Here is a 25,365-nt window from a genome sequence, read left to right on the forward strand (position 1 = left end):
AGAGGAAGTAGAGAAGCTGCAGAAGGTCAGTCAGATTAAGAGAATGGGCAAAGCAATTACAGATGGAATACAGATGAATTACAGAAGGAAATGTATGGTCATACACTTTGGTTGAAGAAATGAAAGGGTTGACTCTTTTCTAAATGAAGAGAAAATACAAAAAACTGAGGCACAAAGTGTGGCACGTGGCCAAGTGGTTAGGGCGTTGGACTAGCGATCTTTAGGTCATGGTTTCGAGCCTCGGCCGAGGCAGCGTGTGTGTCCTTGAGCAAGGCACTTAACCACACAATGCTCCAGTCTACCCAGCTGAGAATGGGTACTGGCAAAAACGCTGGGGTTAACCTTGTGATAAATTGGCGTCCTATCCAGGGGGGAGTCTCGGTTCATGCCACGGAAACCAGCATTAGCACTGGCCTGATGGGCCACAAGGCTCGTGACAGACTTTAGAACTGAGGCACAAAGGGTCTTGGGAGCCCTTGTGTTGGATTCCCTTAGGGTTAATTTGCAGGTTGAGTCTGTGCTGAGGAAGGCAAATACTTAGCATTACTTTTAAGAAGACTAGAACATAAAAGCAAGAATGTAATGTTGAAGCACTGGAGAGGCCTCACTGGAGTACTATAAACAGGTATGGGCCCCTTAGAAAGGATGTGCTAAAACTGGAGAGAATTCAAAGGAGGTTTGAATGATTGCAGGATTAAGTGGCTTGTCATATGGAGAGCGTCTGATGGCTCTGGGCCTGTACTCACTAGAATTCAGAAGAATGAGGGATGACCTCATTGAAACCTGTCAAATTGTGAAAAGCCTTGATAGAGCGGACATGGAGGATGTTTCCTATGGAGGGAGAGTGCAAGTCTAGAGGACACTGCTGCAGAATAGAGGGGCTTCCTTTTAGAATGGAGATGAGGAGTTTCTTTAACCAGAGAAGGGTGAATCTGTGGAATTCTTTGCCACAGGTAGTTGTACATTTAAAGCATAGTTTGATAGATTCTTGACTGGTCAGGGTATGAAGGGATTTGGGGAGAAGGCAGGAGATTGGGCCTGAGAGGAAAATTGGATCAGCCATGATGAAATGATGGAGCAGACTCGATGGGCCAAATGGCCTAATTCTGCTCCTGTATCTTATGAAATAAAAACCAAACTGCTGGAAAACTCAGCAGGTCAGGTAGCATGTGCATTAAAAAAAAGTCAGTATTTTGGGTTTGCAACACCTCTAGCACAGCAAGTAATGCTAGTGCTTCACAGCTTCATTGACTGGGTTCAACCCAAATGCCAGGTCTCTCTGACTGGAGTTTCCACACTCCTTATGTGACCATTTGGGTTTTTCCCCAAGGTGCTTCCTCTTACATTCCAAATATGTGCTGGTTGGTAAGGTAATTGGCTAGGCCAAATCACATCTAATGTAAGTGCGTTGTAGGCAAATCAGTGAGTATGGGGTAAATGGGCATGTGATTTGAATCTGTTACATTAATAAATGTGGTATAATGACAATGGTGGGATTGCTTTGATAGCCTGGACCAGAATTCTGAATCACCAGTCAAACTGTTGGATGAACTCAGCGGGGCGGGTAGCATCTATGGAGAGAAATGAATCGTCCATGTTTTAGGCCGAGACCCTTCATCAGGCCTGGAAAGGAAGGGGACAGAAGCCAGAAAAAAAGGGTAGGGAAAAGATAGTTTAAGAGATGTTGGAAGCATTAGTGGTGCTCTTTCAAGAATTACCGGAGTCCTGGAGACCTGCAGATGTTTGGAAAACCGGAACCACCTCTATTTAAGAACGGAGGGGGAAGCAGGATTATAGGCCGATTAGACTAATCTAGATGGTTAGTAATACTTTGCAATTATTTTATGGGATGTTCCTAGCTGCTCAGCCCGCTGATAACCTGATAATTTGACACTGCAGCGATTCCCTGTAGTTGAAGCCTAGAACGAAGGAAATCCGTGCAACAAATGGTTTGCTGGAGGAACACAGTGGGTGGAGCAGCGTGCTTGCTGCACCTAATTCCAGCATCGATAGTCTCTTGTGGCTCCAACATAGTCTGAGCTACGACTAATTTCCAGCACCGCGGACCACAGATGCAGAGCTTTCGCACCCCCCCCGATCATGTGTCTTGTAGCCCCGCCCTTTCAATCATCGTCAGTTCCGCTTGCTCTCAGCCAAACTTCCGAAAGCGCCTGTCTGTCAAAGTGAGGCGGGTCTTTCCGGGAGACCCGCGGGTCTCTATTGGGCGAGCTCCCCGTCAGTTAAGTGGAAGGCGAGCAAACGGGTTGGTTGATCGCCGTCCTGGCGTGTTGCATCAGCTCGCCTGCAGTGTGATGGAGAAGGTGGTGGGACGGTTAGAGGCCATGGACGTCCAGGGTCAGGTAGGTGACAACAGCGGCGTGGCCAGGTCGGAACCGCTCCTCGTGGACGCGATTCCTGTGGCTGTCGTCCGGAAGCAAGCAGAGGTCCGGTGTGACAGTGGTGTGGGCTCCTCTTGGGGGGGCCATCGTATCGTCTGGACTGCAGCATCGTTCCGATACCGCACAACACATCGTCTTACCGTCATTGTTTAGTGCCAAATTCATTATCTAACTCCAACAATGAACATGGCATTACTATGAACAGTGGCGTGTCTTGTGCCGTTCCTCTTAGCTGATTTCTGATGTAGATTTGCTTCCTTCTCACCGCTACCGTGATTAAGATTGTCAAACCTGACTAGTCCCAGAACTCTGATCACTGAATGTCGGCTGTTACTGCATTTACTTAGCGAGGATTGGTACCTCGTAGCTGGTACCAGTGGTTACTGACCAAGAAATTCCGAAAATCAGGCTGTATCTCTGAAAAGAAACCTAGAGAGTGGAGGAATATACATCTCGAAACCATTAAAATCCACCACTGATGTAATAACTTAAAAAATTCCCTACCATGATGTTTTATAATATTAATAAGCATAAAGCTCCAATATCTTGTAACCAGCAGTAACTCGTATATTGTTAAAGCTTCTGATAGTTATGGCAATTAACCATAAGATCTTTATTTTGCTTTTTCTTTCAGAGTGAAGTTACACCTGCAAAACAGAAAGGATCTAAGAAGGCATGTGTTAAAGAAAGTGGTGATGCAAAAACTGCAGAGGTGATCATTAATTCATTGCCTTTTTCTAAAAGATAAGCTATGGTACAATTAAGCTGTTGATAATAAGGAAAATTACTTTAAATGTAACCATTGATTTTAGTTGTGTGTGCAACTACTCTGAAATATTTCATCATTCATTATGGCATCAGGCTATTTTCCTGCTATTTGTAAGCAAAAACATATTCCAAAGAGTTGCATATCGGTAAAACAAATCATTTTTGTATTTATGCGTCCTGTCATTGGTTACTTAATGGTGAGAATGATGCTTTGGGAAATATTGAGAATAAATTTATACAGTAAACAGGTTCAACAACTTAAATGAAAATGTATGTAATTTCATAATTGATTACCACAGATAAGTTCGTCCCTAAGTGCAAATATTTGTGACTAATTGTGAAATGCATTTAGTTCGTTTTAGACTGATGTTTTCAGCAAAGCTGTTAAGTTTGTAGTCTTGACCGAAAGCAAGAAACAATTCTTGTAATAATTCATCAAGTGAATTATGATAAAAGAAGTGTGAGTGTATTTGTTTCTGTTGGAGATAGTATTGAAGCTTCCTAATAAAGTTGATATTTCACATTTGTCATCGTGAAGAAAGTTAATTTTCAGTTTTGTCTCATGTGCAGTTGGATCCGTGGCCATGTTATATCAGTGAACGACTTGAACTGTACAACAAACTCAAAGCAGAAAGTGACTCAATTCTAGCAGAGCGAGCAAGCAAAGAGAGCAAACAAATAACAATCACTCTGCCAGATGGCAAACAAGTACAAGGAGAGTCCTGGAAAAGCACACCTTACCAGATTGCCTGTGGCATCAGGTGGAGTATTTGAGACTGTTCTGAATGCTTTATTATAGTGAAACCTATTACGATCTGCTTATGTAAGAGAAGATTAGAGTTATGGTGAGAAAACTTACAAGAAAATACAGAGAAAATTCACAAGAACAAGAAGCAGAACTTGATAGCAAAAATAGTGGCTTTTTTTTGTTCAGTACTGTAATTGTGTGTTACTGAACATTTTCAGTAATGGGCTAAGACAACTGTGCTGCTCCAAAGAGCGCTATATGAGGCCATTCTTGTCCTAAACCATTAGGCTCTATTATGAGTCAACCTATAGCTGGGGAAGTGATGACCCCCTCCTGTTAGGTTGTTAATAACCTCTGTTTAGAAGAACTCTTTATCATGCCTTGCTATTGTGGGCACCCTGTGCAATGCTACCATCACTTCTTGTCTGGATGGTGAGAATGTGCACCCATTACTGTAAAATATCGTAGTAATTCTTGTACTACCATCTTACCAGTGTGAACTTGTAAATCTTGTATGTTTTATTTTAAAGGTAACTTATTCTTTCTTGCTTTACTTCTAATATTTGCATATTTGGGCACTAGTAATGCTACTGTGACATTGTAATATCCTTTATGATCAATAAAGTATCTATAACTTTTTACACTGAAGTTGAGAACTAAGGTAGAATGGATAACATAGCTGGCTATTCAGAGAATGGAAAATTAGAGCACCCAGCTGGTCAGAGAGCATCATTAGAAATGGGAAGGAAAGAAGATGAGCTTATATAGGCTGGGGGTTGTCACAGGATGAGGCTAAGGTGGCCCTGGGAATAAGCAACAAATGTGATCATCTTCGGAACGTAGGGAAGCTAGGGGTAGAGAAAGTGATTCTTCGCTCATAAAGCTGTGAAGAGAGGCTGTTTAGTGAGCGAGAATTCAACACAAAATTGGAAAATGCACAGTTGTATGTCATGCCCATAGCTCAGCATGCTCTTATGGAGAGAGGGAAAACTGGTTCAGTTGAACGACTGGGCCTGTTAACTCTTTCCGCAAATACTGACTATAAGCTGGTGAGAGTTGCCATTAAAATGTCTTTGTATTCCTGTGTCAGGGTAGAAGGAAGGAACATTCTTACTCCCACAGCCGTCAGACTGAAGAAAGCCGTGTTCTGTCTGACTTCAGATAGAAGAGAGTATTCTTGGTTTCTGCTGATTTCAACTCTTCACAGCTTTGGCCGAAGTAAAATAGTGCTTTGGTCTGATATGAGGTTTGAAGTCCAAGTGGTCTTGCTGAAACTCAGATGGAGGATTTGTCCCTAGGCTGTTGATGAAAGTGCTGGTTAATAGCATTGATGGTTATGCTTTCCTTCAGTTTGCTGTTAAGTGAGATTAAAACAGAATAGTTTTTTGCTTCAAAGTGCAGACTTGAGTAGTTTTCTGTTGTCATCATTTGATCTCTATGTAAACTCGTGATTTAACTTGATTCACATTTATTTCACTTGATTGTATTTATTGAGCCTATTGGCTTATTTGGTGATCATTGCTATTAAACATGCTGTTAATTTTTTCCATGACCACGGAGGTGGGAGAGCGAGGAGGTGATAGAAAGCAGTTATAGGCAGGTGGTCACACCGGGGCCACGGGAGACAGACAAGTGGGTCACAGTCCGAAGGGGGAAGGGGAAGAGTCAGGTACTAGAGAGTACCCCTTTGGCTGTACCCCTTGACAGTAAATACTCCTGGAGCGACGGAGGATAAGAGGTGTACAAGATTGATCGTGTGGATAGTCAGATGCTTTTTCCCAGGGCTGAAATGGTTGCCACAGGAGGTTTAAGGTGCTTGGAAGTAGGTACAGAGGAGATGTGAGGGGTAAGTATTTTTATGCAGAGAGTGGTGAGTGCGTGGAATGGGTTGCTGGCAACAGTGGTGGAGGCGGATGCGATAGGGTCTTTTAAGAGATTTTTGGATAGGTACATGGAGCTTAGAAAAATAGAGGGCTATGGGTAATCCTCGAAGGTAATTTCTAAGGTAGGGACATGTTCGGCACAACTTTGTGGGCCGAAGGGCCTGTATTGTGCTGTAGGTTTTCTATGTTTCTGTGTGTGTTAGGAACCTTGTTCCAGTTTACTCTTTAAGGTTATACTGATTTTTGCATTCCACCATCTGACTTTTACCAATGTAGTCTCATCTTTTTTTTGGACTGTCGTTATATTGTTAGTTGCTTTATTTTTATTTGTTTGAATGTTGATGTAGGTAATCAGTATATCTTAAAACTTATTGATTGTGTGAAGACTTTACAGTGTAACCTGGTTAATTTACATATTTACCTCAGTCAGGGTTTGGCAGACAAAGTTGTCGTTGCTAAAGTAAATGAAGAGGTTTGGGACTTGGATCGACCTCTGGAAGGAGACTGCAGTCTAACACTACTCTCATTTGATGATGAAGAGGGTCAGGCTGTAAGTATTTCTTTACAGCTATAATGCAGCATCATTGATTAGCTTTACTGTCTATAACCCCCTTGTCAACTGATTACAATGTAGTTTAATACCCAGATTCTTGTCCATCAAAAGGCGCAGATCAGGGCCCATATGTCAAAAGATAAACTAGCCCGTTTTTATTCCCATATAAACCCTATTTGTGACAGATGCCACTCTGAGGTGGCTTCCTTAACTCATAGGTTTTTGCCCTGCCCCTTTCGGAAAAATTCTGGAAAGAAATTTTTGATAGTATTTCAACAGTTTTGCGTTTTGACTTACAACCCCATCATATTATGGCAATTTTTGGTTTGCCAATGACCGAACATAGATTTTTATCCCCTTCAGCCTGTCGGATGATCGCATTTGTTACTTTAATGGCCAGAAGATCCATTTTATTGAACTGGAAGGAGACCAACCCTCCTACCACATTTCAATGATTTTCCCAAACTATATCATGTTTAAATTTAGAAAATATCAGAGTGACATTTTTGATCCTTCGGTTAAATTTGAAGAGACTTGGAAACCATTTATTCAACATTTTCATATGATGTCATTTGACCTTTTCCGAATCCTTCTTATTAACTTAAAATATATGAGTAGAGGAGTGGAGTTGATGATATTATTGAATGTATTTGATTTAAGATATTGGTCCAGCCTTGTTTTGTTCCGTTTGCTTTTTTTTTGGGTTTAGTATTTAGGTTTTCTTTTGTTTTTTGGGGGGGGTTTTCTTTGCATTATTTTTTTTCTTTTTATTTCTTTTTTCTCTATGATTAACTAAATTAAGAGTTTGGAAGTCTATTACACCTGTATTATTTGAAGTCTTTTTTGTACATGTTTATCAATAATAAGATTGTTCGAATTTCTCTGTATCAGTATTATTATTCTGGTTATAATTTTGGAAGATTAATAAAAAGATTTAAAAAGAAAAGGCACAGATCAAATGTGCCCAATTCAAAGTCTCTCACACCCATGAAACTTTAACTTGTATAATCCTTCAATAGAAGTTGTTACTTAAAGACTTGAGATTCTGCAGATGCAGGAAATGTTGAGCTACATAGGGAGAATGGTGGGGAAACTCAACAAGTCAGACAGCATCTATGGAGGGAAGTGAACAGTTGTGGTTTTAAGATTTAAGTTCAAGTTTACTTGTGTATGTATATTGAAATGTATAGTGAAATGTGTTGTTTACTTAACAAGGAATGCACCCAAGATTGTGTTGGTTTTGGGCTGAGACTCAGCTTGTTGTGTGTGTTGTGGAAATTGCTACTTGATGTAATCTGATTTGGCCCTTGTTGGGAAGTGTGCATAAAATATTGCATTTAGTTGCAATTCACCAAGCTAAAGAACCGAAGGTTGCAGTCATCAGTGGGAGAGACAAACTGTTCTAATTGTATTTCTGCTCGACCCCGTGCTTTAAATGTGATTTCTGTACAAGTACTTGCTATAAACAAGCAAATTTATGAAGTAGCCTCTGCAGCAGAGTAAGTGTTTATACTGGTACCTCACTTAGTGCTGGGGATGCATTACCAGAAATAAGTTTAGAAATAGAATCAGTGCTAAAAAGGGTTATTATGTGCCTTAATAAGTATGCAGCTAAGCCAGGGACCATGAATCGCTAATTTACTCAGTGGGAAGAGGTGCCCTTGTGAGGACTGGTGTTGGGCTCGTCAGGCGGTTGGTAACGGCCCATGCTAAGGTGGGGGGGCCTCAGGTTGCATTGTGGCTGGCATAGTGCGTTTGGATTATGGAGCACCTGCTGTATTTATTGATCGACTGCTTGGATTCTTGTGTCTCTCAAATTATCACCTATTGAATGTGATAGAAACTGTTGTCCTCTTGATTGGCTGCACATTGGTCCCTGGACAAGAGACTTCTCTATTATACTATGAATGGGAGGACATTATGGAGCAGCATTTCTCAAGCTTTTTGCCCTGGAGGAACCCTTGAAATAATTCTCAGGTCTCAGGGAACCTACAGCTCATGATACGTTAGTAAGTTGTGGACATAATAATCCAAAAATAATTGTCAATCCTCTTTTGAGTCGAGAATGAACTTTTAGCCATCCTTACTTGAAAAACAGGTAGTTAAAGTGTAGCTTACCTTTCTTTTACTCTCATAAATTTTAAAAACTGAATGTAAGGAGACAAATCTCAAGTTTGTATAAAGTATACATACTTGGACGATAAATGTACTTTGAACTTTGAGAACCAAAAGCCCAGGACGACCATTAAAAGTTACCATTGAGAAATATGCAGACAGGAGGTGATGTCTGTTAATTTTATACATAGAGTGCTTGCTGCCAATCCCCAACAATGGCTTGTTCTAACCATCTTTCGGCCTCTTCACCCCAAGCTGTAGGGTGATTCATTGCTGGGCAACACCAGCACCAGGCAGGGATTCATACCAGATACCCAGTACTGCAATGTACAGCAGTAGGAAGGGTGGAATATTCAGAGCACAAGTAGATACTTTTTTAGTGGTACAGGCAGGTACACTTCCAGACTGGAAGACCAAGAGCATATTGACAAATCGGAATTTTGCAGGCAATACTAAGTAAGGTACCAGTGTAAATATCTGCTTTTTTTTTTGGTGAAATTGAGGAACATCTGAAGAAACAATGTAGCTTCTAATTCAAGAATTATCCATGAGTAGGCATCTCTATCATGACATTGTTTTTTCTTTGCTTTTATTAAGAACTTTGTTTTCTGCTCCAGGTATATTGGCATTCCAGTGCCCATATATTAGGAGAGGCCATGGAAAGAATCTTTGGAGGGTGTCTGTGCTATGGACCACCTATTGAAAATGGATTTTATTATGACATGTTCTTGGAAGAAGGGTAAGGTTCTATTAATATTAATAATTCTTTTAGTTCTAATTTTGTGTTTAGTGATAAATTATATATTTTTTTAAATTTTATAACAATCTTTCTTTTATTAGAGGTGTTTCCAGCAATGATTTTCCAGCTTTAGAAAACCTGTGTAAACGTATAATGAAGGACAAACAGCCATTTGAGAGACTTGAAGTGAAGAAAGAGACTCTTCTGGAGATGTTCAAGGTATAATAATTTTCAGATGTTTCCCAGTTTTTAATGTTAGTACATTGAGTACACTGGGCCTTAATTGCCATTGGTGGCATCTATTCTCCCCATTTGCAGTGGACAATTGGTAAGCTTGCTATTGGTGTTGCCCTTCTATATGTATGGTTTGTATTTAGTTTCTGTAGCCTTCTTTCTCTGCCTTGTGCTGGCTTTGCACAATTGCTTATTAATTTGTCAACTTCTAGAACTCTGTTCCTTCTGATCGCTGAATTATCTGTAGAAAATGTGCACTTTTTGCTGCCAAGGAATATTTGTCTCAATCTCTCATACACTGCTCCTGTTTCTTATGTTCTAATGTAAGATTCAAATTTGATGTGAAACTGTCAGGTGTTCACAATTCAAGCTGTTAACTTTGTTCCTCACTTCATTTCTCAAAGTTGGAGACTTGAGCAAATGGTGGAATTTAGTTTGAGTTGCACAATGTAATAGATAGTAAATTGTCTTTTACAAAGCTCAAACTGTGTGTGCCGTGGCACTGCAGTTGAAATGAAAATGACTAGGTAACTTGGAAAATATCTTTATCAAAAATAAACTGCTAACCTACTGCACTTTTGAATTGGTTTGATTCCTTTTGGTGCAGATCCACTCAATGTGCCCTTTCACTGAATTGATTCTTTTTTACACTGACCTTCATTAACAATCCTGTTGCCTTACAGCAGGGATGGAGCTGCAGATGTTTTAGTGTCATGTTTATCTGGCTTGTGGGGAAATGTTGACAGACCCTATGTTCTGATCTTTTCACTTAATTACTAAGTTGAATTAAGAAACAAAAGGGAATTGGCCTCACAAAAGTAGATGATATAGAGGTTCCGTTTCATAGATTCTTCACCACTGTATTAAGCAAAATTAAATTAATAGCGATATACTGATGCACAATCCAACTGCTGGAGGAAATCAGTGGAACAGGCAACATCTGTAGAGTTAAAGGGATGGTCACTCTTTTGGGTTGAGACCATGCATCAAGTCCTGAAATGGCAACCCTTTCTCTGTCTTCACAGATACTTTCTGATCTGCAGAGTTCTGCCAGCAGTTTGCTTTTAGTTCCAGGTTGCAGTATCTGCACTCCACTTTGTTTCCAGGGATGTATTAATATTTCACATTGTAAAACTGATCCCAGTTTTCATTAAGTTGTAAGGGTGTTGTGTTTATGTTGGGTCATTCTGATTTGCATTTACATTTTCAATTTATTTCCTTTTAGTATAACAAATTTAAGGTTAGGATTCTGAATGAGAAGGTGAATACGCCAACTACAACAGTATATAGGTAAGAGCACTGGTGTTGTGGTGATTTTGCAGTTTCCTTTGAGAACTATCAAGTGGTTTTGAATTTGCCCATTACTATTTAATTTGTATATATGGAATACAATTTTTTTTAGTAAAAGGCATACAATGAAACGATTTAGCACAGGTATTAAGAGGAAACTGGAACCTTATTATTGACCACTTGTGCTAACTGTAAAATCATAGCTGAACTTTTACCTTGGTCCCAATTTTATGTTCTAACTCCAAATCCCCTGATCCCCTTATTAGCTATAGATTGTCTCAAAAATACCCCATGATTAAGATGTTATAGTCCTTCAGTTGGTGAATTCCAAAGATTTGCTGTCACTGGGTTAAGTTTTTTTTTCATTTCATCCTAAATGGTTGCTCATTTGTTGTGAGTCTCTGAACCCAGGTTTTAGACACTGCACCTGGAGGAGAAATGTCCTTCATCTGTCCTGTCATTACCCACATTTTAAAAACAGAACTACATCTTTTGATAAGATTATCTCCCATTCTCAACTCTGCATATCATCCTAGTTGGCTAATCTCGTTGATACCAATCTGATGGATCGTCACATAATTGCCTTTTTCATTTTGTTATGATCTTTTGTGTTTGTAAGGGAGGGCTGGAGTCATGGTTTGAAATTGGTCTTTGTCGATCGATTGAATATTTGGGATAATAACAAAAAATGTTACCTAGCAATAAAATGGCCAGTGATTGGCATTAGTGCTTTTAAATTTGAAACTAAGCAAAATGTTGTGGCAGAGAATGAATATTCTTTTTGACATTTAAGTGCCTGAATTGTGGGTGCTTGATACTGACTAAATTTTTGCAGAAGTAGTTTGACCCAAATTCCAGTTTAAAGAAATGGTGATCCATTGCATGTTGGATAGATATTAATTGTAGATCTTGAGCTGCATATTTTGGTGTGTTTCTTAATGCAGGCGTATGTATTTTAATATTGCCAATGCTATTTTCATTCTGTGGTTTCAGATGTGGACCGTTAATTGACTTGTGTAGAGGACCTCATGTCAGACACACTGGAAAAATAAAGGCCATGAAGGTTCACAAAGTAAGTATTTCTACAGTAAATAACTAACAGAGATCATGTTGTTTTGGTGTGGAAAATCTGCAGTAACATAACCAAAAGATATGCTTTGAAGTTGCCAGCAGACATGATATTAATCTGCAGTCATTTTACTTCATGATTTTAAGATTTGTATCATTTTTTCCTCTTTTCACAGAATTCTTCCACTTACTGGGAAGGAAAAGCTGACATGGAGACATTGCAGAGAATTTATGGGATTTCTTTTCCAGATTCCAAAATGTTGAAAGAATGGGAAAAATTCCAGGAAGAAGCAAAAAACAGAGACCATAGAAAACTGGGAAGGGTTAGTTTTGTAATAGAATAAAAATATTAGCTTCTGCTAGCTCTTATATATGTTCTTATTTTGTTTAGCCTCTGAAATTAATAATACTCTCTGGTATTGAAAGTTCCCTGTGATTCTCATAAGTTAGCAGCTACTATTCCCTGTTAAATGTGGCTAAAACAGGAGTAGGAAATCCTTAACAGTGCAAGCTAAAATGTTTCACTTAGAGTCTTTATAACCACCATCACGTGTGTCCATTTAATATTACTTTTAGCTGGTCTCTGGGACAAAATAAATGGTGAATTTTTACTTTTACAGGAGCAGGAGTTATTTTTCTTCCATGAACTGAGCCCAGGATGCTGTTTCTTCCTTCCAAAAGGAGCTTACATTTACAACGCATTGATTGATTTCATTAGGGTATGTGGTCTTCAAGTTTTTGTTATAGGTACAAATACATCTGGAAGGTTTACACATTGAATTTAAGGGAAATATTAGGTTGAGTGAATCATAAGCATTTTTATCATGTACCAGCAGAAAGAAACGTTGTAGGAAGGGAAACAAAAACAAAAATGGGGCAACAGTTCTTATTAGTTAATGTGCTAGCGGTGGATGAATGATGCTGGTAGGCATCAGTGTCACTCATGTTGCAACACTGATAGAAGGCTGTCTTCAACAACTTTGCAATATATTGTATATTCTCTTGCTTTATTAGAATCCCAAATGTATTATCCCATATTTATCTGGATTAAATTGTATTTGCCACTGCTCTGCATTAAAATTCATCACTATTAATGCCTCAGTGCTTTGGCGTTGTTAGAAGTCTCCCAACAGATCTGCTTTTTCATGTGTTTCAGATAACACATGTCATTGTCACTTTTGTTCATTAGTTAACCTGTGTGGTGATCCTGCATATCGTCCACTATCACAGCTTTGATTGTTCCCTCATATACCACTTGCTTCTGAACTCTGCTGGATATCCTGCCTCTGTTTAAATTGGTGTTTCAGTAATTGCTAGACTATTAGACTGGCATTTGTCAGTCAATGCCTTTAATTTGTCACCCTTGTTCACTAAATACACGGAATTACTATGAAGTGCAGCCCGTTTGGTCTGTTCTCTAACTATGTGTTGCCTTTGAAAAGCTCTGACTAATTTTCCATTTTCAACTAGCAGGTCTGATTACTTTTTTTTTGACTTTGTTCCTTTTTTGAATTTTAAGCTGAAGATATTGATGCCAGCTTTCTTGAATGTAATCGGTCGTGCATTTAAATGTCCCACCTTCCCAGAACAATTTTCAACATCCAGGGAAATAAGGATCTCCCTGTAGCTTTTTTTTCTTTTATCCAACCAATCATCCATCTATGCCATCTTTCTGTACACTTTGGTATATACCACTAAGCATAATCTTGAGGTAGATTTATTGTCTTTTAAATCCTTTACACTGCTCTTTTAAAGTCTGCTAGTCCACTTCGTCCCTTTTATCCTCTTTGTTGGTGACAATCAGTACCAGAAATTCTGGATGTTTGTTTCTCCCTTCCCAGAATGTTTTTGTAGCTGTTGGGGCCATCATGGAATTGTCTGCAACTACAGATGCAAGCAGCCTTCTTTTCGAAATAGAGGATCCCCTATCATTTCACTCTTGATCTTCTCCTCCCTGTTCACCTGGGGCATCCATAGAAAAAAAATACAATTTATTATTTTGTGTAGTCTTTGGGTTACTGAAAGTCTCTGTCTTTATTGATGCTTTGCTGCACGCTTGAGTGCTCGGGGAGGGGGGCGCACTTCTTTTTTGCTGGTGGGGGTGGGGTCTTTGCTTTGCTGCTGCTTATGCATGGGAGGGAGTAGGGGGTCTTTGGGGTTCTAACATTTAACTGTCATTCATTCTTTGAGGCACTCTGTTTTCCTGAATGTTTGCGAAGAAGAAGAATTTCAGGATCTATATTGTATACGTTGACATTAAATTCAACTTATTATTTTCTATTTGGGAGGGAAACCTCTTGTCTATGTGTTTAGGTTAAATGCCCTCAGGAGTTTGGTGGGGTAATCTCCTGCACTACATGTCTGATCTCTTTTTATTATCATCAGGCAATCACCAAATCGCTGAATCCTTTATCTGCATCTTCCAAAATGTGACATCTATGTAACAGTCAGATTCACAACTAGATGTATGATACTAGTTTCAAAACTTGAAGCTGAAAATTTTCCAGCTGTTGACACTTCCTGTGCTTGTGATCTGCAGGTTTATGCAGCATTTTCTCGGGTTGCCACATGACACACAATGTGCATTTCATCTACGCTGCCTATTTGAATTTCAAATTCTACTTAATTCAGTTATATCATTAAATTATTGTAGCAGCACGTTTTTACTTACTGCACTGAATTAATTCCTGAGTTTTGTATTCCAAAGAAATACACTGTAGAACTGGACTCTACTATGTATTGGGTGTGTTATTTCTACTTTTTAAAACCCCAAAGGTCTGAGTCTTTTCCTGCGAGGAATGATTGCCTGGTAACCAGTTCTTAACTAAGTCAAACAAGCAGCTTGTTTACTATTGACTGGTAGTGCATTTGCTAATGCTATTTTACATTATGGGTTAATCAGCATCTATGGGAAGTTTCTCAATGCACAGATTCTGGCTGACCTGCTGTTTCTAGGAATTTTTTTTTACAGATTTTCCATATCTGCAGTTTTTGATATTAAATTTAAATAAACCAAAGCGGTTGCATTTACTGTGAAAGTCACCGAATTCCCAAGTTTCATACTCTTGATTGAAGGAATCTTCAATGGAAATGAATTATGCTACTTCCTACTACCAGGCAGAAAATACTGAAAGTAACCATTGGAAAGAGTTAAATTTGGGTTGATAACATTTTATGAACATATCTGACTGATGTGCTGTGTTCCCAGCGTTTTTCTGTTTTTTTTTAAAGATTTTCAGCATTATGTTATTTTGCTATAGTAGTGGGCTGTTTTGCTCTTGGTTACCTTGACATTTAACCACTAAGGGCAAGTAAAATCAGTTTTGGATAATGTCATCCTCTTTATTTGAGCAGCGATGTAGGCCTTCTGCAAGATCTATGCAACACTTAAAGGGTAGGGTATGCAAATGCATATTGTAAGTGGTTGTACGTTCTTAAGATCTGTGATACTTCATTAATTTCCCTCTTTTGTATTTAGAGTGAATACAAGAAAAGGGGCTTTACAGAGGTAGTGACTCCCAACATTTATAATAGTAAACTGTGGCAAACTTCAGGACACTGGCAGCACTACAGTGAGAATATGTTCAGCTTCGAAGTGGAAAAGGAGCTCTTTGCCTTAAAGCCTATGAATTGTCCAGGCCATTGGTATGTGATTGAATTTCTTAAACATTAAAACTTCCTGCTTTCCTTTATTTTATTTTGCACAAAGGCTTGCTAGTGCTGCACGGGACGGGGGTTTTAATCTAGAGTTGTGGGGGAATGGGAACCAGAGCACCAGAACAGAGTGGAGTGGTTGTGGAAAGATGTTCTTAAGCTTGCGTACTGTCAGGAATCAAAAGGTCAAGCACGATAGTACTAATGTTCTTAGCTACATCCATTTCAATTCAAAGAATATTGTAGGAAAGGCGGATAAGCTGAGGGCATGGATCAGCATGTGGAATTATGACATTGCAGCCATTAGTGAGACTTGGTTGCAGGAGGGACAGGACTGGCAGCTTAGTATTTTGGGGTTCCATTGTTTTAGATATGATCAAGCAGGAGGGATCAAAGAGGGAGGGGTGGCATTACCAGTAAGGGAAAATGTCACAGCATGCTTCGTCAGGGCAGAGGAGAGTTCGTCTAGTAAGGCTTTACAGAAGAACTGAGGAGTAAGAAAGGTATGACCCCTTTAATGGGATTATATTATAGAGACAGTCCACTGGATTTAAAAACAGGAATCCCAACTAGAGATTGCAATACTAGATCTCTTTTATTAGGGAATGAGACAGGGCAAGTGAAAAGTTTGTGTAGGGGAACGTTTTGCATCTAGTGATCATAATGCCATTAGTTTCAAGGTAATTATAAAAAAGGGTAAGTCTGGTCCTTTTGTTGAGATTCTAAATTGGAGAATGGCCAATTTTGCTGGTACCAGAAAAAAATCAAGTAAGTGTAGATTAGGACAGGTTGTTTCTGGCAAGGATGTACTTGGTAAATGGGAGGCTTTCAAAAATGAAATTTTGAGAATACAGAGTTTGTATGTTCTTGTCAGAATAGAAGGCAAAGGTAGCGTATTTAGAGAACCTTAGTTTTTGAGAGATATTGAGGCCCTGGTTAAGAAAAAGGTGCTTAGCAGCTATAGGCAGGAACAAATTTAGGTTCTGGAGAAGGATAAGAAATGCAAGATAACACATAAGAGGAAATTAGGAGGGCTAAAGGAAGACGAGATTGCTCTAGCAGACAAGGTGAAGGAAAATCCTGGCTTCTACAGATATATAGAACAAAAAGATAGCAAGGGACAGAATTGGTCCTCTAGACCATTGTGTGAAGCTGAAAGAAATGGGGGAGGTCTTAAATAAATTTTTGTATCTGTATCCTCTCAAGAGATACAGAGTCTATAGATTTGAGGAAATTCAGCAGAGAGCTCATGGACCCGATGTAGATTATAGAGGAGTGGTGCTTGCTGTTTTGAGGCATATTAGGGTGGCTAAATCCCCAGGGCCTGATATGGTGTTCCTTGGGACCCTGTGGGAGGCAAGTGCAGAAGTTCAGGGGCCTGAGCAGAGTTATTTAAAGCACCCTTTGCCACAGGTGAGGTGCTGGAGGATTGCAGGAGAGCTAATGGTGTTCAATTGTTTAAGAAAGGCTCTAAGAATAAGTCAAAAATTAGAGACTGGTGAGCCTGATGTCAGGTATTGGAAGGCGTTCTAAGGAAATGGACATAAATATTTGGACAGACATAGGCAGAGGCAGATTAGGGATAGTCAGCATGGCTTTGTGCATGGTAATAATGTCTAACCAATCTTATAGAGTTATTTGAGGAAGTTACCTGACAATTTGATGAAGACAGTGCAGTTGTCTACATGGACTTTAGCAAGGCCTTTGACAAGGTCCTTCATGGCAGGTTGGTTGGGAAGCTTCAGTTCACTTGGCATTCAAGATGAATGAGGTAGTAAATTGGATTAGACGTTGGCTTTGAGGAAAAAGCCAGAGAGTTGTTGCCTGTCTGACTGGAGGCCTGTAGCTAGTGGTGTGCTGCAATGATCAGTGATAGGTCTGTTGATGTTTGCCATCTATATCAACTATATATAGTAAATTGGATCAGCAAATTTGTGGGTGACACCTAGCTGGGGTGTAGTGGAGAGCAAGGAAGACTATTGAAGCTTGCAGCAGGATCTGGACCAGCTGGTGAAATGGGCTAAAAAAATGGCAGATGGAATTTAGTCAGACGAGTGTGCAGTGTTGCACTTTGGGAGGACCAACCATGATAGGTCTTATACGGTGTGGGTAGGACACTGAGGAATGTGCTAGAACAGAGGGATTTGAGAATATGGGTCCATAATTCCTTGAAAGTGGTATCACAGGTAGACAGCGTAGTAAAGAAAGCTTTTTGGCACATTGGCTTTCATAAATCAATGTATTGAGTACAGGAGTTGGGATGTTAAATTGAAATTGTATAAATTGTATAAGACCTAATGTGGAGAATTATATTCAGTTTTGGTCACCTATTTGCAGGAAGGATTTAAATAAGATTCCAAGAGTGCAGAGAAATTTACAAGGATATTACTGGGCTTGAGGATCTGATTTATAGGGGAAGGTTGAATAGGTTAGGAGTTTGTTCCCTAGAATGTAGAAGACTAATGGGAGATTTAATAGAGGTATACAAAATTATGAGGGGGTAGCTGCCCCGATTAACTGTTGGCCCGATTAACTGGAGTCCACTTCAAGTGTGGATTTTTCTATATCAGTTGTTCTCATGTTGCTTTATTTCACACTTTGGAGATCGTACCTGCACCTCTTCTTTTTTTAATATAATTTTTATTGATTTTTCAAAGTGGTACATGAGAAAAAAACATCTACCCTCCTCCCTCCCCTTAACTTCCCCCCCCCACCGATATATACTCCTACCTAAAGAGAAAAGAAAAAAAAGAACCGCCTGAATATTGGACGGTTTGCACATGCTCCATGGGATAAAAATAAATTTAATATATATTTGTTACTTTCCCCCAAGGAACCAAGATCTTCATCATTGGAGCTGTAAAAAGGGCTCCAAATATTCAAAAATGTTTCATATTTATCTCTTAAAATCTAAAACATTACTTAGCTTCTCAACTCTCATAGTTCCCTGGGGAATCTCTTTGAACTTCACCATGTTGCTATGTGTTTCCCTCCCAATCATCCAGGCAAAAAGAAAAAAAAAGATAGATAAGATACAAAAAAAGAAAAAAACAAAATACCCCCCCACTAATGTTGTGAATGAAAAGATACACAACACTACCCCCCTCCATTGTGCGGGTCGTGGCTATTGCCATGCTTGCACACATGAATAACGTAGCGATTGGTCAGTGTTTCTTCCAGCTCCCCCATAACAAAAAATTGTATATATATAAAAAAATTAATGTCATTATTCCCAACTAATATTCCCCAAATTTTAACCTTTCTTCCCCTCCCTGATATAATTAATAATATATTTATATATTCATCCGCCTAAAAATCCAGCAGGCCTAGTCCTTGATCCAGTCTTCATCTTCAATCCATCTCGCTCCCCTAGATTTGTTCTTGTATCTGGTGAATATTCAAAGAATCTTGCACAAACTCCTCCGCTTTCTGGTAATCTTCAAAAAATCTTTTTTCTCCACCAGGCAAAAAAATCTTCAAGGTTGCAGGATAACGCAATATAAATCGATAACCGTGATCCCATAGGGCTTTTTTCACTGGATTAAATTTTTTCCTTCTCTTCAAAAGTCCATAACTTATGTCAGGGTAGAAAAAAATTCTCTTCCCTTCTATCATCAGTGGCCCTTTTCTCTTCTTGGCAGCTTGGGCAGCCGCCTGTAAAATCCTTTCTTTGTCTTGAAATCTTAAGAATTTTATTAAAATTGATCGTGGATATTGATCATCTTGTGGTTTTGGTCTTAGAGCTCTATGTACCCGCTCAATTTCAATTGATTGGTCTTCCTCTTTCATTTGCAAGGTTTTCGGGATCCATTTTTGAAAAAATTCTATTGGATTATCTCCCTCTATACCTTCTTTAAGACCAACAATTTTAATGTTATTACGTCTACTAAAATTTTCCAACACATCCACTTTCTCCAAGAGTCGATTTCTTTCCGTGTTCCAGGCAAGCACATCATTTTCTGTTTTTTCCACTCTATTGTTAATATGCTCCATTGTTCTTTCCATCTTCTGAAGTTTCTTTCACATCTCTAAGCTCTGTTCTTAATTTTCTTAGTTCAGCTGTTAATTGCAATAAAGCCTCTCTTATGTCTCCGTCGTCTCCTTTACTTCCAGTCTCTTCCAGTTCTTCCTCCTCTTCTTCATCTATATTCTCTGCACCTCTTCTTTGAATTTGTAAGGCATTTATTTGATTTGATCATGTTTTAGCCTTATGTTTGACCATCGGCCACGGTCCTGGCGGGAGCTGCCACTGCGATATGCGGATTTTGGGGTTCTTCATCGCAATGAGCTGTCGGGAGCGCTGACTGGCTTGACTCGGGTGCGCAGGTTTCAGCAGGATGATGCCCACATTTTCTGCACTATGGAACAGGTATGTTATGCTTTACAGCCAAAGTCAGTAATGTAATTAAAATTGTGGCAGCTATGATGGAATAAACTTAAAATAAGTGGTTTGATGACCCCAAGCTTAGATTTTAAGAACCATCAAATTGTAGGAGAGAGCGGAAAGAGTGACCTTGAATATATTAGATGATCCATTTGCGTAGAACTAAAGAGCAGTTAATTGTTGAAGGTTGTCCACTGCATGGTTATGTTATAGATCTTGGCTCAACAGTGAAATCTGAAAAACAGTATTTGTAATATGGTAAATTTAGTTCCTTAAATGAAAGTAATATTAACAACCGAAAGGTTTAGCTATTGCATGCTACACTACGATAAGGAATGCATATCGTCCTTTCCAAGACTACATTTTGACAAGTTGGATCACTTGACTGTACTCCTACTATGTGTATACAGACAGAGTCCAAAGGGCAAGGCTCCAGGTATCAAGACAACTACGAAGTGGTTGCGGGAGGCTTAGGAACGGTTACAGGATCGCCTTGAGTTGGTGGACTGGGCTGTGTTAAACAACTTACCCGAGGATCTGAATGACTATTTCAGGGTCGTTACAGACTTTATTAAAACAGTTGTGGATGAGTGTGTCTCCACAAAATTGTTCAGGTTTTCCCTAATTAGAAACCCTGAACAATGAAATCCAGAACCTGTTGAGAGCCAGGTCAGAGGCATTCGAGTCTGGAGATCAAGAATCCTACAAGAGGTGCAGGTTTGATCTTCAGAAAGCCATCTCACAGGTTAAGTAGAGATTCTGGACAAGATGGGAATCAATGAAGGATGCCCGACAGCAGTGGCAGGTTTCAGTCGTACTTGTGCCCAAGAAGAGCGTGTTAACCTGTCTAAGTGACTGTTATCCAGTGGCACTTGTATCCACAATCTGCTACAAAATTAAATCTTGTGACATAAGGTACAGCAGAGCTTCATTTTCAGATGAGCTCAGTGCCTTCTATGCTTGCTTTGATCACCAGAACAAGGAGGAACCATTGCGCATCCCCATGTCTCCCAATGATCTTTGGTCTCAGTACCTGAAGGTGATGTGCGGGCTGCCTTCAACCTAGTGAATCCAAGGAAAGCATCCAGTCCAGACGGACTACCTGGCTGCGTACCGAAGACCTGTGCAGACCAACTGATGGTGTATTCACAGATTTATTCAGCTTCTCGCTTTGGCAGTATGTGGTACCCACCTGCTTCAAGCAGGCATCGATCGTACCTGTGCCCAAGAAGAGCGTGGTAACCTGTCTAAATGACTGTTATCCAGTGGCACTTGTATCCACAGTGTTTTGGAAGGCTGGTATTGAAGCATATCAGCTCCTGTCTGAGTGGTGACTTGGATCCGCTCCAATTCACCTATCAAAGCAACAGGTCTACAGAAGCTGCTATCTTGTTGACTCCACACAACCCTGAAACATTTGGTCAGCAAAGATGCATACATCAGGATGCTCTTTATCGATTACACCTCAGCATTTAACATCATCATCTCTTCAAAACTAATCTGTAAACTCCAAGATATGCACTTCAACCCCTTGTGCAATTGGATCCTGGATTTCCTCATTTGGTGACCTCAGTCCGTTCGGATTGGCAAAAGCATCTCCTCCACAATCTCCGTCAGCACAGGAGCATTGCAGGGATGTGTACTTATCCCCCTTCTCTACTTGCTTTACACCTTTGACTGTGTGGCTAAGAACAGCTCAAACACCATATACAAGTTTGCTGATGACACCACTGTTGTGGGCTGTATCAAAAGGGGTGATGAATCAGTATACAGGAGGGAGATTGAAAACTTGGCTGAGTGGTGTAATAACAACAACTTCTCACTCAATGTCAGTTAGACCAAGGAACTGATTGTAGACTTCAGGAGAGGGAAACCAGTGGTCCATGAGCTAGTAATCATCAGAGGATCAGAGGTGGATAGGGTCAGTAACTTTAAATTCTTGGCTGTCACTATCTCAGAAGACCTGTCCTGGATTCCTTATATAAATATTATTGTGAAGAAAGCATGACTGTGCCTCAACTTCTTCAGGAGTCTGTGGAGATTCGGCATGTCATCGAAAACCTTGGCAAATTTCTATACATATGGTGGAAGGTGTGCTAACTGGCTGTATTACGGCCTGGTATGGGAACACCATGCCTCTGAGTGGAAAATCCTACAAAAGGTAGTGGATTTGGCCCAGTATGTCATGGGTAGAACCCTCCCAAACATTGAGCATGTCTACATGAGACGTTGCCATAGAAAAGATCCTCACCACCCAGGCCATGCTCTTTTCTTGCTGCTGCCATCAGATAGAAGGTGCAGGTGCCTCTGGACTTGTACCAGCAGGTTCAAGAACGTTTACTACCCCTCAACCACCAGGCTCTTGAACAAAAGGGGATAGCTACACTCATTTAAGCATTCTTGTCTCGTAATTACATGCTCGTTATTTATTGCTATTAATTTGTATGTGTGTTAGCACAGTTTGTTCACATTTCACAGTTCCTGATGTTTACATTTTGCAGTTACTGTTATAGAGATTTGCTAAGTATGCCAACAGAAAAAGAATCTCGGGGTTTTATGTGGTGACATGTTTGTACTCTGATAATAAATTTTACTTTGAATTTTGAAATGATGAACTAGTGCTTGTATCATTTTTGCCATTGACAATGTGCAAGGAGCTCCCTGAATTGGAAGGTAAATGATATAAACTGAAGATGAATATATGTAGATGTATATAGGTATGAGTTTTTACATAGTATTGCAAAATTGTTCTTGATATGCCAGTTCAAATTGCAGATGAGGAGATGCCCTGTACGTTAGAAGTTTTCCTTGCCTCCATAACTTGGAATTGTTAAACTTGTTTCTGTGTGAGTAAATTCTTACATTTTTACAGATGTTGTTTTATACAAAATGGGAACATGACTGGCGCTAAAGTACATAACCTTTATTCATTATGTCATTGTTTCAATGCCAACCTATATTAATGATATTTATATCGATTGTAATATTTTTTGTTTGTGTCAGATTGAGTCAGAGATTAAGGGTTGCCTGGACTTTCTGCGTGCTGTCTATGATGTTTTTGGATTTACTCTCAAACTTGAGCTTTCCACTCGCCCAGAGAAATTTCTTGGTGATATTGAAGTGTGGAACACTGCTGAGAAGGTATGTGATCTTGCATGTAATCAATGACACTGATATATTCAATGCTGTTTCCTTGTACATTTTTGAATCTGATCAGTGATGGTATAAACTTTTTCCAACAGCAACTAGAAAACAGCCTCAATGCTTTTGGTGAGAAATGGTCTTTGAACCCTGGCGATGGTGCTTTCTATGGGCCAAAGGTAATTTAGAATAGAACATCGCATCAGAAGTATTCAATATGATACTGAAAGTTTTCTTTCTTTTCAATTTTTTATTAAGTTTTGAATTAATAAACATAACAATAATAATGATACAAAGAGATTGGGATTACATTAATAACGGTTAACGTATACAGACACAAATTCCGAGTAGGATATGTAATTTAAGCCTCCCAATCTCTTAATAATTGAACATGAAAAAGAATTTTTAAACGAAAAACCCCCTAAGCTTTAAAAAAAGACAAAAACAGAACAAAACAAAGACTGGGCTGTCATGTTCCATCGGTTAAAATCATTGTCTGTCATTAACTCCGCTCCTCTATACATAAACAAAAGGTTGTTGAAAAGGATTCAGAAAGGGCCAGCTTACATCATATGAAAATGTTGAATAAATGGCCTCCAGGTTTCTTCAAATTTAACCGAAGGGTCAATAGTCCCACTGCTAATTTTTTCCAAGTTTGAACATGTTATAGTTTGGGAAAACCATTGAAATGTAGTAGGGGGATCAGAATCTTTCAATTTAAATAAAATGGATCTTCTGGCTATTAATGTAACAAATGCAATCAAACGGTAAGCTGAAGGGGATAAATGACTAGCATCTATCACTGATAATCCAAAAATTGCAGTAATAGGATGAGGTTTTAAATTAATATGCAAAACTACCAAAATAATATCAAAGCTGTCTTTCCAATATTTATCCAAAAGAGGCCAAGACCAAAACGTATATATCAAAGAGGCTACCTCAGAATTACATCTGCCACAAACAGGCGATAAAAACGAGCTAATTTATCCTTAGATATATGGGCCCTATGAACTATTTTAACTTGTATCAAAGCATGTCTAGCACATATTGAAGAAGTATTAACTAGTTGGAGAATTTTCTCCCATTTCTTTATAGGTAAGAATATCTGAAGTTCTCTTTCCCATTCATTCTTTATTTTATCAGATGTATCTAGATGTATTTTTGTAATTAAGTAATAAACAATTGCTATTAAATGCTTCTGATAGGGGTTTAAACCTAGAATTTTTTCTGTAATATCAGTTTGATGTGGTATCGGAAAAGAAGGTAAAATAGTATTCAAAAAATTTCTAATCTGTAAATATCTGAAAAAATGTGAACTAGGCAAATTATATCTATTAGATAAGTGTTCAAATGACATGAAACAATTATCCATGAATAAAATATGAAAACATACTATTCCCTTCGTTTTCCATAAAAAGAAAGCTTGATCAATTCTAGATGGTTGAAAGAAAAAATTAGATATCATAGGACTAGATAGGATAAATTTATTCAATCCAAAAAATTTACGAAATTGAAACCATATTCGTATTGTATGTTTAATTATTGGATTAATCATTTGTTTATTCAATTCAGTTAATGCAAAGGGAAGCGAAGCTCCTAAACTAGAAGCCAATGAGAACCCCCGCACAGACTCACTCTCAAGGTTCACCTATCGTGGACATTGAATTTCATCCCAATCTTGCGTCCAAAACATTAGATATCAAATATTAATTGCCCAGTACTAGAATCTTAAATTCGGCAATGCCAAACCATCACCATCCTTTTTTGATTTCTGTAAATATTTCTTACTTAATCTAGGATTTTTATTCTGCCATATATATGAAGAAATTTTAGAATCAATAATATCAAAAAAGGATTTAGAAATAAAAATTGGTACCACCTGAAATAGATACAGAAATGTAGATAAAACAGTCATTTTAATAGTATTAATTCGACCAATCAGTGATAAGGGCAATGGGGATCATTTAGTAAACAATTGTTTAAAATGATCAATTAATGGTAAAAAGTTAGCTTTAAATAGATCCTTATGCTTTTTATTTTGACACCCAGATAGGTAAAATTATCAGTGACTAGTCTAAATGGTGATTGTCTATAGATCAGAACTTGCATATTTAATGGAAAAAGCTCACTCTTATTAAGATTCAATCTATAACCAGAAAAACTACTAAACTGAGCAAGTAGTGATATTACTACAGGGATGGATTTCTCTGGGTTAGAGATACATAGTAGCAGGTCATCTGCATATAGTGATACCTTATACGTCCCATTCCCACGAATAATTCCAAATCTTAGATTAGATTATGAGGACACTCAGTCCTCATTTATTGTCATTTAGAAATGCATGCATTAAAAAATGATACAATGTTTCTCTAGAAAGTTATCACAGAAA

General features: G+C 38.8%; 1 protein-coding gene across 1 annotated transcript in view; it reads left to right on the plus strand.

Moving 5' to 3' along the window:
• The first annotated feature begins 2,222 nt into the window (after nucleotides 1-2,222).
• tars1 (threonyl-tRNA synthetase 1) overlaps nucleotides 2,223-25,365 on the plus strand; it is a 38,787-nt gene continuing 15,644 nt past the window's right edge. Inside the window, exons 1-14 of the mRNA XM_063042897.1 lie at nucleotides 2,223-2,360; nucleotides 3,034-3,111; nucleotides 3,738-3,928; nucleotides 6,225-6,348; nucleotides 9,084-9,205; nucleotides 9,307-9,424; nucleotides 10,665-10,729; nucleotides 11,723-11,801; nucleotides 11,974-12,120; nucleotides 12,418-12,516; nucleotides 15,276-15,442; nucleotides 19,658-19,820; nucleotides 22,839-22,976; nucleotides 23,078-23,155. Of these exons, the coding sequence (XP_062898967.1) occupies nucleotides 2,313-2,360; nucleotides 3,034-3,111; nucleotides 3,738-3,928; nucleotides 6,225-6,348; nucleotides 9,084-9,205; nucleotides 9,307-9,424; nucleotides 10,665-10,729; nucleotides 11,723-11,801; nucleotides 11,974-12,120; nucleotides 12,418-12,516; nucleotides 15,276-15,442; nucleotides 19,658-19,820; nucleotides 22,839-22,976; nucleotides 23,078-23,155 (1,617 nt within the window). The 5' untranslated portion in view covers nucleotides 2,223-2,312. The remainder of the gene's footprint in view (nucleotides 2,361-3,033; nucleotides 3,112-3,737; nucleotides 3,929-6,224; nucleotides 6,349-9,083; nucleotides 9,206-9,306; nucleotides 9,425-10,664; nucleotides 10,730-11,722; nucleotides 11,802-11,973; nucleotides 12,121-12,417; nucleotides 12,517-15,275; nucleotides 15,443-19,657; nucleotides 19,821-22,838; nucleotides 22,977-23,077; nucleotides 23,156-25,365) is intronic.

The sequence above is a fragment of the Mobula hypostoma genome, chromosome 3 (assembly GCF_963921235.1).
Source record: "Mobula hypostoma chromosome 3, sMobHyp1.1, whole genome shotgun sequence".
NCBI lineage: Eukaryota > Metazoa > Chordata > Chondrichthyes > Myliobatiformes > Myliobatidae > Mobula > Mobula hypostoma.